Below are 22,473 nucleotides of genomic sequence, written 5' to 3'. Positions count from 1 at the left end.
CTGCTACACTGCTGGTGGGAATGCACACTAATACGTTCCTTTTGGAAGGATGTTTAGAGAATACTTGGAGATCTAAAAATAGACCTGCCATTCCATCCTATAATTTTTTTACTATGTATATACCCAGAAGACCAAAAATCACACTATAACAAAGACATCTGTACCAGAATGTTTATTGCAGCCCAATTCGTAATTGCTAAGTCATGGAAGAAGCCCAAGTGCCCATCGACCCACGAATGGACTAGCAAATTGTGGTACACGTATACTATGGAATATTATGCAGCCTTAAAGAAAGATGGAGACTTTACCTCTTTCATGCTTACATGGATGGAGCTGGAACATAGTCTTCTTTTTTTTTTTTTTTTTGTAGAGACAGAGTCTCACTTTATGGCCCTCGGTAGAGTGCCGTGGCCTCACACAGCTCACAGCAACCTCCAACTCCTGGGCTTAAGCGATTCTCTTGCCTCAGCCTCCCGAATAGCTGGGACTACAGGCGCCCGCCACAACGCCCGGCTATTTTTTGGTTGCAGTTTGGCCGGGGCCGGGTTTGAACCCACCACCCTCGGCATATGGGGCCGGCGCCCTACCGACTGAGCCACAGGCACCACTCGGAACATATTCTTCTTAACAAAGTATCTCAAGAATGGAAGAAAAAGTATCCAATATACTCAGCCCTACTATGAAGCTAATCTATAGCTTTCATATGAAGACTATAACCCAACTGTAGCATATGAATATGGGGAAAGGGCCAAGGGAGGGGTAGGGTGGGGGAAAGTCAGGGTGGAGAGAGGGTAATGGGTGGGGCCACACATACGGTGCATCTTAGAATGGGTACAGGCGAAACCTACTAAATGCAGAATACTAATGTCTACATACAATAACTAAGAAAATGCCATGAAGGCTACGTTGAACAGTTTAATGAGAATATTTGAGATCGTATATGAAACCTGCACATTGTACCCCTTGATTGCACAAATGAACACAGCTATGATTTAACAATAAATAAATAAATAAAAATAAAATTTGAAAAAAAAAAAAAAACCCTTATTAGTTACTTAATCTGTCTTTCCTCTAACAGTAATAGTACATCACAAACCAGCAACCCTTCCTAGCTGATCTCTCAGACCTGGCAAGCCCAGGCAAACCACTGTCCTTCCCACTGACCATTCCATGAGACAACCTGGGACATCAGAAGGTGGGCAAACCAGTTGAGGCTGTAGCAAAGAAGTTCAGATACAGGAATGGGACGGCCCTGAGGACGTCAGACACAGGAGAGTATGAAGGGTGCAGTACTACTGAGGGGCCCCATGTCTACTGACATCTCGGCTATGGGGATTAGACCTAGACAAACAAAAGACAGTGAGTCCATGAATGACATTTCACGTATGTATCTTCCAAAATTAGCAATTCATTTGGTTCAAGTAAATTAAATACAGCTCTTCGTTAGGAAGAGAGTGGGAATTCTGGTGGCATACTCATATGGTAGAGAACAGAGACATCAACTGGCAGCATCCTAGCTGCATCTGGGCCAAATTTTATTATTTAACCCACACAGTATCTTCAAAGTTTTCAGTTGAATGTTAGTGTTTTACATCTGGAGACATCACATTTACAAATTAAACACTTCTGCTTTTCATGAAAAGATAGATAGATAGATGGATCGATCTAGCCAAACAGGGTTTGTTTCTGTATGGTAACAAAGTAGCGGGAACTAGGGAGAGGCTGCTTCAGTCAGACAGACCTTGAGGCATGCCTATGGCTGATATATCCTGATTAATTATATCCTCTAATGAAACCCATGTATCATATACCCAGCCCCTGTGGCAAAAGGGATTGCAACATGTGCAGTATGGAATTTTTTTTTTTTTTGAGAGTCTCACTTTGTCACCCTCAATAGAGTGCTATTACGTCACAGCTCACAGCAACCTCAACTCTTGGGCTTAAGTAATTCTCTTGCCTCAGCCTCTCAAGTAGCTGGGATTATGGGTGCCCACCACAATGCGTGGCTATTATTTAGAGATGGGGTCTCGCTCTTGGTCAGGCTGGCCTCAAACTCCTGGGCTGAATCAATCCATCAGCCTCAGCCCCTTAAGTGCTGGGATTACAAGTGTGAGCCACCATACCTGGCCATGATTTTTTTTTTTTTTTTGAAGAGACAGGTCCTCACTCTGTCATCCAGGCTGGAGTACAGCAAAATAATCATAGCCTCGAATTACTGGGCTCAAATAATCCTCCAATCTTAGACTCCCAAGTAACTGGGACTACAGGGGTATACTACTATGCTGGCTAATTTTCTTTTTAATTTAGAGATGGGATCTTGCTGTGTTGCCCAGGCTGGTCTTGAACTCCTGGGCCCAAGCTATTTTCTCATCTCAGACTCCTGAGTAGGTGGGGTTACAGGCAAGCCACCACAACCAACAAATGGGATACTCTTTTTTTTTTTCTTTGAAACAGACTCTCACTATGTTGCCCTCAATAGAGTACCATGGCGTCACAACTCACAGCAACCTCAAACTCTTGGGCTCAAACAATGCTCTTGCCTCAGCCTCCCAAGTAGCTGGGACTACAGGTGCCTGCCACACGTCTGGCTATATTTTGGTTGCAGTTGTCATTGTTGTTTGGCAGCGCCCTAGCCGCTGAGCTACAGGTGCTGAGCCTAAATGGGATACTCTTGATTAAAATGCTTTCAAAAGGACAATGACCACCATACAGGTTAAGTTTCATAAATAATGTTCATCCTTTTAAAAATAACTATAGCTAATTATTCTGCAAAACTGTAACACATTCACGCCTTTGAATTTAATTCTTTTACTATTAATACTATCCCACATCAATGAATCAGAATTACCCGGAAAGTTTGTTAAACTACAGCCTGCTGAAGGCCAGATGCAATGGCTCATGTCTATAATCCTAGCATTCTGGGAGGCCAAGGAAGGAGGATTTCTTGAGTTCAGGAGTTAAAGACCAGCCTGAGCAAAGTGAGACCCCTGTCTCTACTATAAATAGAAAAAATTAACCCAGCATTGTGGCAGGTACCTGCAGTCCCAGCTACTCAGGTGGCTGAGGCAGGAGGTTTGCATGAGCCCAGGAGTTTGAGGTTGCTGTCAGCTATGCTAAGGCCACAGCACTCTAGCTCTGGTGACACAGCAAGACTCTGTCTCTAAAAAATCCCCCATAGGCTCACACACTCCTGGGCCGAGCCAGCCAAAATTTCTGATTCAGCAGTCTGAGGTAGGACCTAAAAAAATGAAATTGGCTGGGCGCCCATAGCTCAGTGTATAGGGACGCCAGCCACATATACTTGGGAGGCTAAGGCAAAAGAATCGCTTGAGCCCAAGAGTTTGAGGTTGCTGTGAGCTGTGATGCCACAGCACTCTACCGAGGGCAACATAATGAAACTCTGTCTCAAAATAAGTAAATAAATCAATAAATAAATAAAATTTTACCAAGTCCCCTGGTAATACTGATGCTGCTAGTCTCCACACCACACTTTGAGAAAACCACTATTCACCAATCCAATTTTTTTTTTTTGCAGTTTTTGGCCAGGGATGGGTTTGAACCGCCACCTCTGGCATATGGGGCCAGCGCCTGACTCCTTTGAGCCACAGGCGCTGCCCCCAATTTTTTTTTAATTTTGAAATTGTCCATGATAATTTTACCCATATTACTTAAGTATCTCTAGAGCAGCGATGTCCATAAGAACTTTTTGTAATGATGAATACATTCTACATAAAATGCCATCCAACATGGCAGCCACTATTGGGCAGAAATGACTGAGAACTGCATTTTTATTAAATTTTAATTAATTTTAACTTACATAGCCAATGTGACTAGTAGCCATCATACTGGACAGCATTACCTCTAAAGAGTCTTTTATTTTTTAAGAGACAGAGTTTTAGTTTGTTGCCCTTGGTAGAATGCCATGGCATCACAGCTCACAGCAACCTCCAACTCCTGGGTTTAAAAGGCAATTCTCTTGCCTCAGCCTCCCGAGTAGCTGGGACTACCAGTGCCCGCCACAACACCTGTTTTTTTGTTGCAGTTTGGCTGGGGCCAGGTTCGAACCCACCACTCTCAGTATATGGGGCTGGTGCCCTACCCACCGAGCCACAGGTGCCGCCCACCTCTAAAGAGTAAAGAGCCCAATGAAGGGAGACTAGCAGGAGAACACAAGTTTTACATGAACACAAATAGCAAAACCCACAATTATGCATGTAAAGTCTGATTTGTTTAAATCAAATGTTTCTTTAAAAGAAAAATTTTTTTTTTTTTTTTTTTGAGATAGAGTCTCACTTTGTCACCCTTGGTAGAGTGCCATGGCGTCATAGCGACCTCAAACTCTTGGGCTCCAGCAATCCTCTTGTCTCAGCCTCCCGATAGCTGCGACTACAGGTGCCCATCACAGCGCTTGGCTATTTTTAGAGACGAGGTCTCGCACTTGCTCAGGCTGGTCTCAAACCTGTGAGTTCAGGCAATCCACCCAACTCAGCCCGCCAGAGTGTTAGAATTATAGGCATGAGCCACTGTGCCTGGCCTCTTTAAATATTTTTTATTGTGACCAGAAGTATCTATGGCATATTAAAACAGAAATAAGATTTCTGGAACACCAGTGAAATGATAGAGCCTCCACCCAATTAATAAGAAAAACAAGTCATCATATTCATTCCTTTTTTACCTTTTATTCTCCTAGGAATCACAGTTACCCAATCAGGTCCACTGGAGTTTATTGGCATCTTGATATTGACATCACTTTAAGAAGAATAAAAAAGCACAAGCTTAGCTTAAGGAACATTTATTTTCAGATACAAACACAAAATTAGAAAAAATAGTATAAATTATGCTAAAATAACATTTTTTCTTTTCTTTTTGGATAAAGGGGAAACGTTTTCAGTGATAAACTCATTCTTTCAAAAGGCCTCCCCTTATCTTAATAGGATCTTTTAAGCAAAGATCTGTTGTCCTTTCTAAAACCAATACTTTTTTCCCCTTACAGGTGAAAAAGAAAGACGACATCACCTTAAATGTCCAATTGTCATTTGGGGAGTGAATACAAGGCTAAGCTTCTTAATGCTTTCTGACTTAAGCAAGGTTATGAGCTGCCAAGAAAGAAAGGTAAAAATGATTATCAGCTCAACTCAAAACAACACACCCAAAGATCCCTCCAAAGATCAGTTTCAATCTTTCTCTTTTTCTTTTCAGACAGCCCAGTAATATTTCAGGACTTTAGCAGAGCAGAGGATGGAAAAATGAAAATCAATTAACAAGACTCTGTCAAATATTTGGTTTCCAAAAATTAATACCACCTCAAACATTGTTTTCCCATCAAACTTCCAAGTAAACAGCATTTTATAATGATTCTATTAAATGTGCCATCAACCAGCCAGAATAGGCAGCAACAAACACATCATTTTATCCTTCTGGATTCACAAGTGCTTGTCTTTTGTTTTTAATGGTAACATTTATAGTCAGAAATATACTTTTAAGTTTTAGACCAATTTAGTCCTCTAACCTTTCTCCCGCTATATTCCACAAGGACTCTGAGTAAATTACAAACTATGCTTCTTCCTCTTTGCACAGGCGCTAAGTAGACAATACAACTCTAAAACGGGGTATGTCTTCACACACAGACAAGAAGGTACACAGAAAAGAAATAATCCATAAACTATTCACAGTCATTGAGAAGCAGCAGATCTGAAATCTGAATCCAGGATTGAAACTAAAACTTTTGGTTTGTTTTTGTTTTTAAAGGTTCTCCAGTTTAAGTTTAGTTTTGTACTGAGCCATACAAAATACTAGACTCAATAGCATAGTAAATATTATACGTTGAGTAGTGCTCCCTCTGCTGGCCTTCTAAAGACATGGCAGGAGCCTACTATATGTGTTTCTTATCCTGATAATGGCCAGAAGCTGACTCTAGAAGTAGAAAATCAGGTTGTTTTATTTTAGGAGCTCCTGCAGACCACATACTTCATGGTAGCAACTTTTCCTCCATCGAGTAATGATGAATGGACATGAAATAAAAGAATTTTTAGGGTTATGGCTTGGAGCCTGTGCTCAAAAAAAGGTTAGGGCACCAGCCACATACACCAGGGCTTGGCGGGTTTGAACCCGGCCCAGGCCTGCTAACCAACAATGACAACTACAACAAAAAAATAGCCAAGCATTGTGGCGGGCACTTGTAGTCCCAGCTATTTGGGAGGCTGAGGCAAGAGAATTGCTTAAGCCCAAGAGTTTGAGGTTGCTATGAGCTGTGACACCACAACACTCTACCGAGGGTGACATAGTGAAACTGTCTCAAAAAATAAATAAATTTTTTTTAGGGTTGCCCAGATGTACTCAACAAAAATACCTACCAGGGAATGTTTAAGAAGTATACATTTTATTAAAAAGTAAAAAACTCCTCATTAGTATAGTGGTTAGTAAAAAATAATGATGATAATAATAAACAAATAAAAGTAAAAAATATGTACACATGCTTTCAAATAATGTACTTTTTGACCATATAGCTTTTATAAAGTTTTATTTCTTAGGAATGTTACTTTACTTCAAAATGATAGGGAACGTTGAAGAAAACATAAATTTTAATTTATACTGATTCCATACATTATTTTCTGCAAGTTATTCCATGTATTTATGGTTATGCTGAACATGTTTTTGCTTACATTAGACATAGACATTTCAGCACAATATTGTAATAATTTCAACAATTGTTAACTTAAAAAACACAGTTTGTCATGGCATTCCTGGCTGCCCATGCTTAATTATTAAGTCAATCTACCAATGTTGCCCTATCTATCGCCTTTTCTCCTATCAATAAATGTGTGTATGATTTTAGAAACTAATACTCTATCGCTTAAAATGTTTTTAGCCTATTACACACAAAGCTAAAACACCAACTTGACTACTAGACCCCTAGCAGCCCTGCTAGTGGATTAGTTTTTATCTGTTCCTTGAATAAATAATTTTGCTACATAAGTACTGTGTAAATATGCTATATAGTTTGTTTTTTTTTTTTTTTTGAGACAGCGCCTCAAGCTGTCACCCTGGGTAGAGTGGCATGGCATTACAGCTCACAGCAACCTCCAATTCCTGGGCTCAAGCAATTCTCTTGCCTCTGCCTCCCAAGTAGCTAGGATTATAAGCATCCGCCACAATGCCCGGCTATTTTTTGGTTGCAGCCATCATTGTTGTTTGGCGGGCCTGGGCTGGGTTTGAACCTGCCAGCTAAGGAATAAAAATAAGGTGTGGCTGGCACCTTAGCCACTTGAGCCACAGGCGCCAAGCCTATGCTATGCAGTTTTGAAATAAAACACAAGACAGGGTAAAGAACAAAAACTCAAAGGTAAACACTAAGTTTCACTTTTGAAACACTAATCAAAAATACAAATCTGTGTTTGTTATTCACCACCTCTTCTGAATTCGGTCAAGTTCAGACAGAAGAACATATCCCCGAAACCAGAAAGCCTCTTAAGTGGAACAAGGACAATGGGAAAGGATTCTTGAAATTACCTGCTAGAAAAAGCAGCACGTACCTCTGGAAGAAAGCACTCTCTGCAGCAGTCAGGAGACCCTTCAGGTATCCACCTTTGAAATGGTTAATTCTGCTGCTGCAAGGGAGCTTCTTTGGTTTGAAGCAGAACCAGGGCTCTCCAGTGTAGAGATCTGTAAAGTTACACAAGGGCAGGCTCCCAGGAAGACACACGTTGCACTCAGTAGTTTCAGAAATTCTTCCTGAACGGAAGAGACTCTTGAAATAGACCCTGTCTGGTTTTTCTTCTTGTAAGTGCTGCAGAACTTTGATCCCCTCACTGGGGTGGACCAGAGATACAGACACTTTAACTTTGCCTGGCCAGAGCAAAGTAAAGAAAACCTTGTAAATCCCATTCTGATAGTCTATTACTCTGCCCACAGCCCCTGCTTGCAGCGAGGGGGAATGAATTCTGGCCTGCAGGTAGTCTCCACCATACTTCTTGGGCTTTCTTTGAAAATCCTGTACATGAACCAGCACCTCTAGCTGGCTCCCCACCTTGTAGAAGGCTGCAGAGTTTAAGATAACAAAGTAGCTGGAAGAAGGGTCAGTGCTCTTCACAAAGGGGACCAGGCCCACATCAGGAGCCTGCCACTGCAAGGCAGCCAGCAAGGAGTCCTCTTCCACACGTTCCTGGCTGGACAGGGTCTGCTGCTCATAGCCACAGTAGGGATTCCGGCTAATTCCTGTCACCTGGGAGGAAACATACTGTCCACTGCTGTCGATGAAGGTGGCTGAAACAGTCTCACGGTCCAAATACTGAAGAGAAAGACACAAACGTCAGAAACTACCACTATAATAAATGCCTGTATATTCAGCCAAACAAATCTCTCCTTTACTTTAAATCTGTACAAAATCAATTGGAATGACATTGTTTCAAAAACTGGCCAGGTGTGGTGGTTCATGCCTATAATCCTAGCGCTCTCAGAGGCCTAGGCGGGAGGAGTGCTTGAGCTCAGAAGTTTTGAGACCAGCCTCACAAGAGTGAGACCATGTCTCTATTTAAAAACAAAATACAGGTCAGGCACGGTGGCTCATGCCTGTAATCTTAGCACTTTTGGAGTCCAAGGCACATGGGACTGCTTGAGCTCAGGAGTTCAAGAGGTCAGTCCCCTTTGTGAAGAGCACTGACCCTTCTTCTAGCCTGAGCAAGAGTGAGACCATGGTTCTACAAAAAAATAAGAGAAACTAGCCAAGCACTGTAGCAGGTACCTGTAGACCCAGCTACTCAGGAGGACGAGGCAAAAGGATTGCTCAAGCCCAAGAGTTTGAGGTTGCTGTGAGACACTATCGCAGTCTACCCAGGGCAAGAGTGAGACTCTGTCTCAAAAATAAATAAATAAATAAATAAATAAATAAATAAATAAAAACACAAAAAAATAGTTCACAAGTTTTACAGGGCTATTTTATTGCAACAAAATAAAATCAAAATGAGAAATAAGGTCCAGGCATGATGACAGCACTTTGGGAGGCTGAGGCAGATGGATCATTTGAGGCCAGGAGTTTGAGACCAGCCTGGGAAATACAGCAAGATGCCATCTCTATGAAAAATTTAAAAATCAGCCAAGCATGGTGGCCTATACTTGGGATGCTGAAGTAGGAAGATCATCTCAGCCCAAGAGTTTGAGGCTCCAGTGAGTTGACTGGGCCCCTGTACTCTAATATGGGCAGAAGTGAGACTCTGTCTCTAAAGACAAGGAGAGACAAATAAATTCACAGAGGGGACGCCACACTTTTATGAATTTAACCTCCAGAAGTTCTGTCAGGATCTCACAGAGAATATCAAAGAAAAACCCCTTTGGGCTTCTGGCAAGAGAAGGGGAAAAGCAACCATTTGAAAAGTATGACAGAACATTGTGTTCTTCTTTAAAAAACCTGTCCTCAAGAGAAAACTCTTTTACAGAATGTAACCAATTAGGGTTTTATCAGAGCCTAACCAACCTAAGAGAAGCCCACTCTAGCTACCTGGTCTAAGAAAAGGAAAAACCAAAAAGCACTGGTGAAGTTCACATATCCAAAGGACACAGGCTCACTAAAGGATGTCAGGATGGAAGAATGCTCCCCTCCCCCACATCTTACTATCACACCAGTAAAACTCTATCTTTCTCTGAGTTCCTTTAACCTAGTACACATGTCCAGCTTTCAACAAAAAAAATCATAAGACATTCTAAAAAGCAACAGCCACCATTTGAAGACACACAGCAAGCATCGGAACCAGACTCTCAGGTGGCAGGAACTTTAGAATTATCAGACTTGGAATTAAAACAACTATGATTAATATGCTAATGGCTCTAAGTGGAAAAAGCAGACAAACAAGAATAAATGGGCACCGTAAACAGAGATACACAAATCTATTTTTTTTTTTTTGAGACAGAGTCTCACTATGTCACCATCAGTAGAGTGCTGTAACATCACAGCTCACAGCAACCTCAAACTCTTGGCCTTAAGTGATTCTCTTGCCTCAGCCTCCCACGTAGCTGGGACTACAGGTGCCTGCCACAACGCCTGGCTATTTTTTGGTTGCAGCCGTCATTATTGTTTGGTGGGCCCAGGCCACATTCAAACCCGCCAGCCTCAGTGTATGTGGCTGGCGCCATAATCACTGTGCTACAGGCGCCGAGCCACAGAGATATGGAAATCTTAAGAAAGAAACAAAACAAAATGCTAGAGATCAAAAATACTCTAAGAGGAATGAAGAATGCCTTTGATGGGCTCATCAGTAGACCAGACATAGCTGAGTGAAGAGTCAGTGAGCTTGAAGATACTCCAATAAAAATTTCTGAAATTGAACAGCAAAGAGAAAAAAAGACTAAAAGACAGAATACCCAAGCTGTAGTACAACTACAAAATGTGTAACATACACATAATGAAAATGCCAGAAGAAGGCTGGGCATGCCTATAATCCTAGCACTCTGGAAGGCCAAGGTAGAAGGATCCCTTGAGTTCAGGAGTTCAAGAACTCCTGCGAAAGAGCAAGGCTAAAAAAACAGAAACACTAGCTGGGCGTGCAGGCACATGCTTATAGTTCCAGCTACTTAGTAGGCAGGAGGACTGAGGCAGGAGGACCACTTGAGCCCAGAAGTTTGAAGTTTTTGTCAGCTAGAGTGATGACAGGGCATGCCTGCCTGGGGCAACAGAGTGAGACTCTGCCTCAGACAAAAAAAAAAAAAAAAAGCCATGAGAAAAGAACACCTTACTCAGAAAGGAGCAAGAATTAGTATTACACCTAATTTCTCCTCAAACACCATGCAAGCAAGAAGAAAGGGAAGCTTGGCACCTGTGGCTCAAGTGGCTAAGGCGCCACCACATACACCTGAGCCGGCAGGTTCAAATCCAGCCCAGGCCCACCAAACAACGACAGCTACAACCAAAAAATAGCCAGGCACTGTGGCGGATGCCTGTAATCCCAGCTACTTGGGAGGCAGAGGCAAGAGAATCGCTTGAGCCCAGGAGTTGGAGGTTGCTGTGAGCTGTAATGCCACAGCACTCTACCCATAGCAACAGCTTGAGGCTCTGTCTCAAAAATAAAAGAAGAAAGAGAAATAGGGGGCGGTGCCTGTGGCTCAGTGAGTAGGGCACCAGCCCCATATACCTAGGGTGGCGGGTTCAAAACTGGCCCCAGCCAAACGGCAACAAAAAAATAGCCAGGCATTGTGGTGGGCGCCTGTAGTCCCAGCTACTCAGGAGGCTGAAGCAAGAGAATTGCTTAAACCCAAGAGTTTGAGGTTGCTGTGAGCTGTGACGCCATGGCACTCTACCCAGAGCGACAGCTTGAGACTCTGTCTCAAAAAAAAAAAAAAAAAAAGAAGAAAGAGAAATAAAATCAAGTGCTGATAGGAAAAAAAACCTAGAATTCCATAACCTGCAAAATTATCCTTCAAAAGTGAAGGAGAAATAAAGATTCTCAGAAAAACAAAAATTGAGAGAAGTTAACCTTGCAAGAAAGGCCAGTGAACCTGTCTTGCAAGAAATGTTAAAAGCAATTCTTCAGGGAGAAAGAAAAAGATAATTAAGTCAGAAACTGCAATTTACAGCGGTTCTCAACCTGTAGGTTGCTACCCCTTTGTAAAAATGAAAATACATCCTGCATATCAGATATTTACATTATGATTCATAACAGTAGCAAAATTACAGTTATGAAGTAGCAATGAAAATAATTTTATGGTTGGGGGTCACCACAACATGAGGAACTATATTAAAGGGTCACGGCATTAGGAAAGTTGAGAACCACTGTTATAGAAAGAACACCCGACGGGCAGTGCCTGTGGCTCAGTGAGCAGGGCGCCGGCCCCACATACCGAGGGTGGCGGGTTCAAACCCAGCCCCAGCCAAACTGCAACAACAACAACAACAAAAAAATAGCCGGGCGTTGTGGCGGGTGCCTGTAGTCCTAGCTAGTCGGGAGGCTGAGGCAGGAGAATCGCTTAAACCCAGGAGTTGGAGGTTGCTGTGAGCTGTGTGAGGCCACGGCACTCTACCGAGGGCCATAAAGTGAGACTCTGTCTCTACAAAAAAAAAAAAAAAAAAAGAAAGAACACCCGAGAAGGAATAAGGGAAAGTAAAATAAACAGTTTTATTTTTCTTATTTTTCTTAATTGATAACAGTTTATTCAAAATAACAGTAGCAATGTATGTGATTATATATGCTTACATAAATATATATTTATATGTATGCTTACATATAACAAAATAAATGACAGCAATACACAAGTGACAGGAGGGAGGAATTAGGAATATTTGCTTATTATAAGGTAACTGCACTACCTGTGAAGGATTACAGAATCATTTGAAAGTGGACTCAGATTAATTAAAAAATGTATATTGCAAACTCTAGGGCAACCACTAAAAAATTATTTTTTAAGTATAACTAATATGCAAAGAAAGAAAATAGAATCATATAAAATGTGTGATTAAAACCACAAAACAGTCTATAATCCCAGCATTTTGGGAGGCCAAAGTGGGAATATTGCCTAAGGCCAGAAAATAATGAGACCAGCTTGGGCAACATAGTGAGACCTTGTTTCTACAAAAATAAAAAAATAAAAAAATTAGCCACGTATGGTGGTGAGTCATCCTAGCTACTAGGAAGGCTAAGCCCATAGTATCACTTGAGCCCAAGAGTTGGAAGTTGCAGTGAGCTATATCACGCCACTGCACTACAGATTGTCTCCAAAAAAAAAAAGGATGGGGGGGAGAAAGAAAAAAAATACGAAAGGCAGAAAAACGTAGAAGATAAAAATAGGAACAGAGAACAAGGGCAATAAATAGAAAATAGTAATAAACGTAATAGATATTAATCCAACTACATTTGACCATTGAACAACACAGGAGTTAAGGATAATGAACCTGTAAAATTAAAATCCATATATAACTTCTGACTCCTCCAAAACTTTACTACTAGCCTACTGTTGACTAGAAGCCTTACCCATAACACAGTCAACACATTTTTTGTATGTTATATGTAGTATATTCTTACAATAAAGTAACCTAGAGAAAAAACATTATTAAGAGAATCATTTAAAATACATATATTTGGGCGGAGCCTGTGGCTCAGTGGGTAGGGCACTGGCCCCATATACCGAGGGTGGCAGGCTCAAACTTGGCCCTGGCCAGCTAAAATAGCAGTGACAACTGCAACCAAAAAATAGACGGGCGTTGTGGCGGGCGCCTGTAGTCCCAGCTACTTGGGAGGCTGAAGCAAGAGAATCTCTTAAGCCCAAAAGTTGGAGGTTGGTGTGAGCTGTGATGCCACAGCACTCTACCGAGGGCATCATAATGAGACTCTGTCTCAAAAAACAATAATAATAATAATAAAATAAAATAAAATATATTTACTATTCATTAAGTGGAAATGAATCACCATAAAGGCATTTGACCTCATGTCTTCGCACTGAGTAGGCTGAGGCAGAGAAGGAAGAGGAGCAGTCGGTCTGGCTGTCTCTCGGGCGGCAGTGGCAGGAGAAGCAGGCACAAGCAGCGTAACTTTATGGAAACACATTGTAATTTCTGTCTGACTTTTTCTGCTCATTCATGTCTCTAAAAATGTTTCTATACAGTACCAATTCTTCCGCTGTTTTCTTTAGTTTCAGTGCCCATATCATAGAAGGGCCGATGTCATAAAAGAAGTCAAAAGCAGTTCTGAATACTTAGAACTCTCCTGCCAAACTGATGTCAGTATGTTTTCAGGCACTGCTTCTACATCTTCTTCCTCCTCGCTGGACACTGGTTCAGAAGTACTCATCTCCATCAAGTCGTCTTCTGATAATTCCCCTGGTGTGGTGTCCATTACCTCCTGAATTTCTCCAAGATCTGTATCTTGAAACCCTTCATCTCGCACCTTTGTTGTGACATTCACAATCTTTTTCATGATTTCCTTGATTGACACTGGGCAAATCCTATGAAGTAATATACAACATCTAGACACAAGTTTTCTCCAGCAGGAATTTATTGTTTCAGCCTTGATGGGTTTCCCGGCTTTTTCTATAACAATAATAGCATCTTCAATGGTGTAATCCTTCCAGGCTTTCATGATCTCATTCATAGCATTGACAATTCTTTCCATAGAGTACCATATGTAATGACCCCCTGTTACAGAGTCGGAATGACAGATGTGCCTGGGGGCAAGTAGACCAGTTCAATGTCTTCAGTGTTGAACTTATGGGGTTCTGGGTAACTGGGGCACTGTCCAATATCAAAACAACTTTAAAAGGCAGTTCTTTAATAGCAAATACTTCCTTACTTCAGGAATAGAGCATCATAGAACCAATGCAGAAGAAGGATTAACATTCTCCAAGCCTTCTTGTACAACCACGAGCAGCCAGTGTTTGTCTCTTCCCTTCAAGGCAAAGGGTCAGCAGCTTTTTAGGTAGCAGTCTGATCATAAACTCAACTGACTTTGTACAAAATAGCAGAGTTAGCTTATCCCCTTCTGCCTTAAATCCTCAGGCTCATTGTTCTTCCTTACCAATCAGAGGACTTTGTGGCATATATTTCCAGGATAGATGAATATTTTTCATCTACATTAAAAACCTGTTCAGGGCGGCACCTGTGGCTCAGTGAGTAGGGCACCGGCCCCATATGCCGAGGGTGGCGGGTTCAAACCCAGCCCCGGCCAAACTGCAACAACAACAAAAAAAAAATAGCTGGGCGTTGTGGTGGGCGCCTGTAGTCCCAGCTGCTCGGGAGGCTGAGGCAAGAGAATCGCGTAAGCCCAAGAGTTAGAGGTTGCTGTGAGCCATGTGACGCCACGGCACTCTACTCGAGGGCGGTACAGTGAGACTCTGTCTCTACAAAAAAAAAAAAAAAAAAAAACCTGTTCAGGCAGATGTCCTTTCTCCTTAATGATTTTCTTAATGGCATCTGAAAAGTTGTCTGTTGCTGCTCAGTCAGCAGAAGCTGCTTCTATTATTGTCTTGATACTTATTTTTTATGCCGACCCTCTTTCCAAAATCAAAACACTCTTTGCTGCCATTAAATTCTCCAGTTTTAGATCCTTCACCTTCCTTTTGCTTTAAGTTATCATATGATAACTTTCCTTTTTCTCAAATCCTATTAAACTCTGTAGGTATGTGTTTCTTTTAGTAATCCTGTACCCACATAAAAGCTGCATTTTCAATATTGGATAAAAAGGTATTTCCAAAAAGTGCAAGGTTTTCAAGCCTGCTGTCATAGCTGCAGTGGCAGTTTCATGAATTCCCTTTTCTTTTTTTTACAATTGTCCTTACTTTGAATTTATTTATCTTAAATGTCAAGCAACCATAGCTGCACGCTTCAGCTACAGCACATATCAAGCGATTCAACTTTTTCTTGTAATGTCATGATTTTTCTCTGCTTCTTGAGAGCACTTCCAGCACTAGTGGCACTTTACATAGGTCCCGAAATACAAGAAGAAATTTTAATGCTCTAAATCATGTATTTTTCCCTCTAATTTTATACTTACATGCACATATTTTTATTTCAAAGGATCTCATTTAGGAGTCTTCATCATAAAGGAGTTTAAGGCAATATTAGCTCATTAAAAACATGGCATAAGGGAGCACAAAACTGACTTGAAAGAATTCCCCTCACCCATTGACTACCTTCCCAGAAATGTTCTAGGCACACTCTCCTTTTTAGTTGTTGTCAGGCTACAGCACACCATTAAGAACCAAATCATGCACTGTATGTTCACAACAAACCTCAGCTTCTTCTTGCCCTTTTCCTCTCCTCCTCTCCCACTCTGACTCTTGTTCCAGAGGTCACCACATCAACTACCCAAGGCCAGCTAATCAGACCCATACAACATAATCCAGGAATCACCAAACACATGTGGGGTAAACCACCTGAATTTTACTTGCAAATGAAAAGATGTAAAAAGACAATTTGCAAATAGAATACTACCACACTTATCAATTATCTCAATAAATGTTAATGGCTTGAATTCCCCACTGAAGAGACATAGATTGGCTGACTGGATTAAAAAACACAAGCCATCCATTTGCTGTCTGCAAGAAACACACCTGGCTTCAAAAGACAAATTAAAACTCCGAGTCAAGGGGTGGAAGACAACTTTTCAGGCAAATGGAATTCAGAAGAAAAGAAGAGTTGCAATCTTATTTTCAGATACATGTGGGTTTAAAGCAATTAAAGTCAAAAAAGACAAAAATGGTCAGTTTATATGGGTCAAGAGAAAAATACAAGAAGACGTTTCAATTCTAAATATTTATGCACCCAATTTAAATGCTCCCAGATTCTTTTTTTCTTTTTTTTTTTTTTTTTTTTTTTTTTTTTGCTGGGGCTAGGTTTGAACCCACCACCTCTGGCATATGGGACCGGCGCCCTACTCCTTGAGCCACAGGTGCCGCCCACTCCCAGATTCTTGAAACAGACCTTACTCAGTCTGAGCAATATATCTGATAATACCATAATGACAGGGTACTTTAACACTCCTCTTACAGAGCTGGACAGATCCTCTAAACAGAAATTAAACAAAGAAATCAGAGATTTAAATGAGACCCTAGAACAACTGTGCTTGATAGACACATATAGAACACTCCACCCCAAAGATAAAGAATATACATTCTTCTCATCACCCCATGGAACGTTCTCCAAAATTGATCATATCCTAGGACACAAAACAAATATCAACAGAACCAAAAGAATTGAAATTTTACCTTGTATCTTCTCAGACCATAAGGCACTAAAGGTGGAACTCAACTCTAACAAAAATGCTCGACCCCACACAAAGGCATAGAAATTAAACAATCTTCTGTTGAATAACAGATGGGTGTAGGAAGAAATAAAACAGGAAATCATTAACTTCCTTGAGCATAACAACAATGAAGACACAAGCTACCAAAACCTGTGGGATACTGCAAAAGCAGTTTTGAGAGGAAAATTCATCGCTTTAGATGCCTACATTCGAAAAACAGAAAGAGCACATCAACAAACTCACAAGCCATCTTATGCAATTTTAAAAAAAAGAACAATCTAAGCCTAAACTCAGTAGAAGAAAAGAAATATCCAAAATCAAATCAGAGATCAATGAAATTGAAAACAAAAGAATCATTCAGAAAATTAATGAAACAAGGAGTTGGTTTTTTGAAAAAATAAATAAAATAGATAAACCATTGCCAGACTAACAAGAAATAGAAAAGTAAAATCTCTAGTAACCTCAATCAGAAATGATAAAGGGGAAATAACAACTGATCCCACAGAGATACAAGAGATCATCTCCGAATACTACCAGAAACTCTATGCCCAGAAATTTGATAATGTGAAGGAAATGGATCAATATTTGGAATCACACCCTCTCCCTAGACTTAGCCAGGAAGAAATAGAGATCCTGAACAGACCAATTTCAAGCACTGAGATTAAAGAAACAATAAAAAATCTTCCAACCAAAAAATGCCCTGGACCAGATGGCTTCACACCAGAATTCTATCAAACCTTCAAGGAAGAACTTATTCCTGTACTGCAGAAATTATTCCAAAAAATTGAGAGAGAAGGAATCTTCCCCAACACATTCTATGAAGCAAACATCACCCTGATACCAAAACCAGGAAAAGACCCAACCAAAAAAGAGAATTTCAGACCAATCTCACTCATGAATATAGATGCAAAAATTCTCAACAAAATCCTAGCCAATAAATTACAGCTTATCATCAAAAAAGTCATTCATCATGATCAAGTAGGCTTCATCCCAGGGATGCAAGGCTGGTTTAACGTACACAAGTCCATAAATGTTATCCACCATATTAACAGAGGCAAAAATAAAGATCATATGATCCTCTCAATAGATGCAGAAAAAGCATTTGATAAAATCCAGCATCCTTTTCTAATTAGAACACTGAAGAGTTATAGGCATAGGTGGCACGTTTCTAAAACTGACTGAAGCTATCTATGACAAACCCACAGCTAATATTTTATTGAATGGAGTAAAACTGAAAGCTTTTCCTCTTAGAACTGGAACCAGACAAGGTTGTCCTCTGTCACCTTTACTATTCAACATAGTGCTGGAAGTTCTAGCCAATACAATTAGGCAAGACAAGGAAATAAAGGGAATCCAAATGGGAGCAGAGGAGGTCAAACTCTCCCTCTTTGCTGACGACATGATCTTATACTTAGAGAACCCCAAAGACTCAACCACAAGACTCCTAGAAGTCATCAAAAAATACGGTAATATTTCAGGATATAAAATCAATGTCCACAAGTCAGTAGCCTTTGTATACACCATTAACAGTCAAGATGAGAAGCTAATTAAGGATACAACTCCCTTCACCATAGTTTCAAAGAAAATGAAATACCTAGGAATATACCTAACGAAGGAGGTGAAGGACCTCTATAAAGAAAACTATGAAATCCTCAGAAAGGAAATAGCAGAGGATATTAACAAATGGAAGAACATACCATGCTCATGGATGGGAAGAATCAACATTGTTAAAATGTCTATACTTCCCAAAGCAATCTACCTATTCAATGCCATTCCTATCAAAATACCAACATCGTACTTTCAAGATTTGGAAAAAATGATTCTGCGTTTTGTATGGAACCAGAAAAACCCCCATATAGCTAAAGCAGTTCTTAGTAATAAAAATAAAGCTGGGGGCATCAGCATACCAGATTTTAGTCTGTACTACAAAGCCACAGTGGTTAAGACAGCAAGGTACTGGCACAAAAACAGACATAGACACTTGGAATCGAATTGAAAACCAAGAAATGAAACTAACATCTTACAACCACCTAATCTTTGATAAACCAAACAAGAACATACCTTGGGGGAAAGTCTCACTATTCAATAAATGGTGTTGGGGGCAGCACCTGTGGCTCAGTGAGTAGGGTGCCGGCCCCATATGCCAAGGGTGGCAGGTTCAAACCCAGCCCCGGCCAAACTGCAACAACAACAACAAAATAGCCGGGCGTTGTGGCCGGCGCCTGTAGTCCCAGCTACTCGGGAGGCTGAGGCAAGAGAATCGCGTAAGCCCAAGAGTCAGAGGTTGCTGTGAGCCGTGTGACACCACGGCACTCTACCCGAGGGCGGTACAGTGAGACTCTGTCTCTACAAAAAAAATAATAATAAATAAATAAATAATAATAAATGGTGTTGGGAGAACTGGATGTCTACATGTAAAAGACTGAAACTGGACCCACACCTTTCCCCACTCACAAAAATGGATTCAAGATGGATAAAGGACTTAAATTTAAGGCATGAAACAATAAAAATCCTCAAAGAAAGAATAGGAAAAACACTGGAAGATATTGGCTTGGGGAAAGACTTCATGAAGAAGACTGCCATGGCAATTGGAACAACAAGAAAAATAAACAAATGGGACTTCATTAAACTGAAAAGCTTCTGTACAGCTAAGGAGACAACAACCAAAGCAAAGAGACAACCTACACAATGGGAAAGGATATCTGCATATTTTCAATCAGACAAAAGCTTGATAACTAGGATCTATAGAGAACTCAAATTAATCCACATGAAAAAAGCCAACAATCCCATATATCAATGGGCAAAGGACATGAATAGAACCTTCTCTAAAGAAGACAGACAAATGGGTAACAAACATATGAAAAAATGCTCGTCATCCCTATGTATCAGAGAAATGCAAATCAAAACAACCCTGAGATATCATCTAATCCCAGTGAGAATGCCCCACATCACAAAATCTCAAAACTGGTTCAAGCCCGGCCCCGGCCAAACTGCAACCAAAAAATAGCCGGGCGTTGTGGTGGGCGCCTGTAGTCCCAGCTGCTCGGGAGGCTGAGGCAAGAGAATCGCTTAAGCCCAGGAGCTGGAGGTTGCTGTGAGCTGTGTGAGGCCGCGGCACTCTACCGAGGGCTATAAAGTGAGACTTTGTCTCTACAAAAAAAATCTCAAAACTGCAGATGCTGGCGTGGATGTGGAGAGAAGGGAACACCTTTACACTGCTGGTGGGACTGCAAACTAGTACAACCTTTCTGGAAGGAAGTATGGAGAAACCTCAAAGCACTCAACCTAGACCTCCCATTTGATCCTGCAATCCCATTACTGGGCATCTACCCAGAAGGAAAAAAATCCTTTTATCATAAGGACACTTGTACTAGACTGTTTATTGCAGCTCAATTTACAATCGCCAAAATGTGGAAACAGCCTAAATGCCCACCAACCCAGGAATGGATTAACAAGCTGTGGTATATGTATACCATGGAATACTATTCAGCTATTAAAAAAATGGAGACTTTACATCCTTCATATTAACCTGGATGGAAGTGGAAGACATTATTCTTAGTAAAGCATCACAAGAATGGAGAAGCATGAATCCTATGTACTCAATCTTGATATGAGGACAATTAATGACAATTAAGGTTATGGGGTGGGAGGAAAAGCAGAAAGAGGAACGGAGGGACGGGGGTGGGGCCTTGGTGTGTGTCACACTTTCTGGGGGCAAGACATGATTGCAAGAGGGACTTTACATAACAATTTCAATCAGTGTAACCTGGCTTATTGTACCCTCAATGAATCCCCAACAATTAAAAAAAGGAAAAAAAAGAAAGTATGTAAATGAATGAACTTGCCTGTATGCCCAAAAAAAAGACAATTTGATTTATTTTCCTAAATGGCAACTCTATCCCATTCTTTAACAAAGGCAACTTCAGGTCTGCCATCTTTGTAGATTTAGAGCCAACAGAAAATACCAAACAGATGGTCCACTCCTCAAGCCATTGTAAGCTGGGAGGTAGAGTGAACATCATGGTTGCCTGTCCCACATCCATTTCACTCCTGGCCTACTGAATAAAAAGCAATTTATGTCCTGACCTATCAGCTCAGGGGTGAGCCTGACTGATAGAGGAATAATCCCAAGCAACTGACTGGTTCCAGAATGGGCATGTGACCTAATTCAGGATAATAAGAACCAAAAGAGGATGCCGGAAGCTTATGCTTGATACATGCAGTCAAATCCAGACACCACCAATGCCCTAGTAATAGCTACTTGAATTTTAATTGCAAATGAAAAAATGGAAATAATCTCTCGAGAGGATTTCTTTTTTTTTTTTTGAGACAGAGTCTCACTATGTCACCCTTGGTACAGTGCCCTGGAGTCACAGCTCACAGCAACCTCAAATTCTTGGGCTTAAGCAATTCTCTTGCCTCAGCCTCCCATGTAGCTGGGACTATAGGCATCCGTCACAACACCCGGCTATTTTTTTTGTTGCAGTTGTCATTATTGTTTAGCTGGTCCAGGCTGGGTTTGAACCCACCACCCTCGGTGTTCATGGCTGGCGCCATAACCACTGTGCTATGGGCGCCAAGCCTCTGGAGAGGATTTCAAGGTTAACAATTGTTTCTTCAGTTGGACATACAAGGCAGAACTATCCCCCTGTTCTGGCAGGCATCCTACAATCCAAGCCCAAAGGAGGAAGCTAGGAAATGCACAGCTTAGCCGGGCGTTGTGGCGGGCGCCTGTAGTCCCAGCTGCTCAGGAGGCTGAGGCAAGAGAATCGCTTAAGCCAATGAGTTGGAGGTTGCTGTGAGCTGTGTAAGGCCACGGCACTCTACCGAGGGCCATAAAGTGAGACTCTGTCTCTACAAAAAATAAATAAATAAATAAATAAAAAATAAAAAATAAAAAAAAAAGAAATGCACAGCTAAGAGGCTTATAGAGAAACACCCTGATCCCCAATAGAACTATGCCCAAGTTACCTCCTGACTTCTATTCAAGTAAGTAATGTTCATTAATATTATAGTCAGTTTGAATCAGCTGTCTTTCCTTGCAACCAAAAGCCCTAATATGCAAGTATTATAATATATAAAATATCAATGAATAAGGCAAAAAAAAAAAAAAAGATAGGCCATGCTCAATAAAAGCTCATCAGAGAAATCAAAGATGGCATGCCTTCTCTCTACAATCTTTTGTTGGATATTGCTACATATACTTCCTTATCTTACTGTGTGATATTTTTAATTAAAATTGAACCTATGCTGTTCTAGAAAATAATCAGATACTCTGACCATAAGAAGGGTACAGTCAAGATGAGAAGCACATGATGGAAAAGGGATTTAAGGAATGGGAGTCTGCCAATTTTAAAGCCTTTTCCCTATCACCACAACCTTCTTTATCAATGATCATCACAGTAATAAAATGAACAGTTTAAAATTCATGACAGCATTCTCATCCTGAACAAGAAGCCCTCTTTAGACAAGGAAAAATGCTTTACACCCGATTCTGCTAAAAGACCCACTTACTATTTTCAACATCAGAATTGTCTTACATTATTTATTATTGCCACCTCCCTTCTTCAATGAGTGGAAAAGTATTGTGTTTATTCAGATAATTAGAGCTTTTAACTGGTACTCAGTCCAGAAGCTTCAGAGGATTAAAGTAGACCTAAAGGGAAGTTTTGTAACACTCCTTCCTGACTGTAGTAACATAAATGATGTGAAACTTTGTGGCCTTCCCTCCTAGGTCTTTCTTTTTCCTTTACCT

General features: G+C 40.9%; 1 protein-coding gene across 3 annotated transcripts in view; it reads right to left on the bottom strand.

The window, feature by feature from the left end:
• Nucleotides 1-22,473, bottom strand: part of NXPE3 (neurexophilin and PC-esterase domain family member 3) — a 67,362-nt gene that overhangs the window by 18,855 nt on the left and 26,034 nt on the right. For all 3 annotated transcript variants that reach the window (XM_053564991.1, XM_053564992.1, XM_053564990.1), the window contains exons 3-4: nt 7,533-8,287; nt 4,676-4,749 (exon numbers count right to left, since the gene is read on the bottom strand). In XM_053564991.1, the coding sequence (XP_053420966.1) occupies nt 4,676-4,749; nt 7,533-8,287 (829 nt within the window). The remainder of the gene's footprint in view (nt 1-4,675; nt 4,750-7,532; nt 8,288-22,473) is intronic.

Source organism: Nycticebus coucang, chromosome 16, assembly GCF_027406575.1.
Source record: "Nycticebus coucang isolate mNycCou1 chromosome 16, mNycCou1.pri, whole genome shotgun sequence".
NCBI lineage: Eukaryota > Metazoa > Chordata > Mammalia > Primates > Lorisidae > Nycticebus > Nycticebus coucang.
This window is presented reverse-complemented; position numbering and strand designations above follow the sequence as displayed.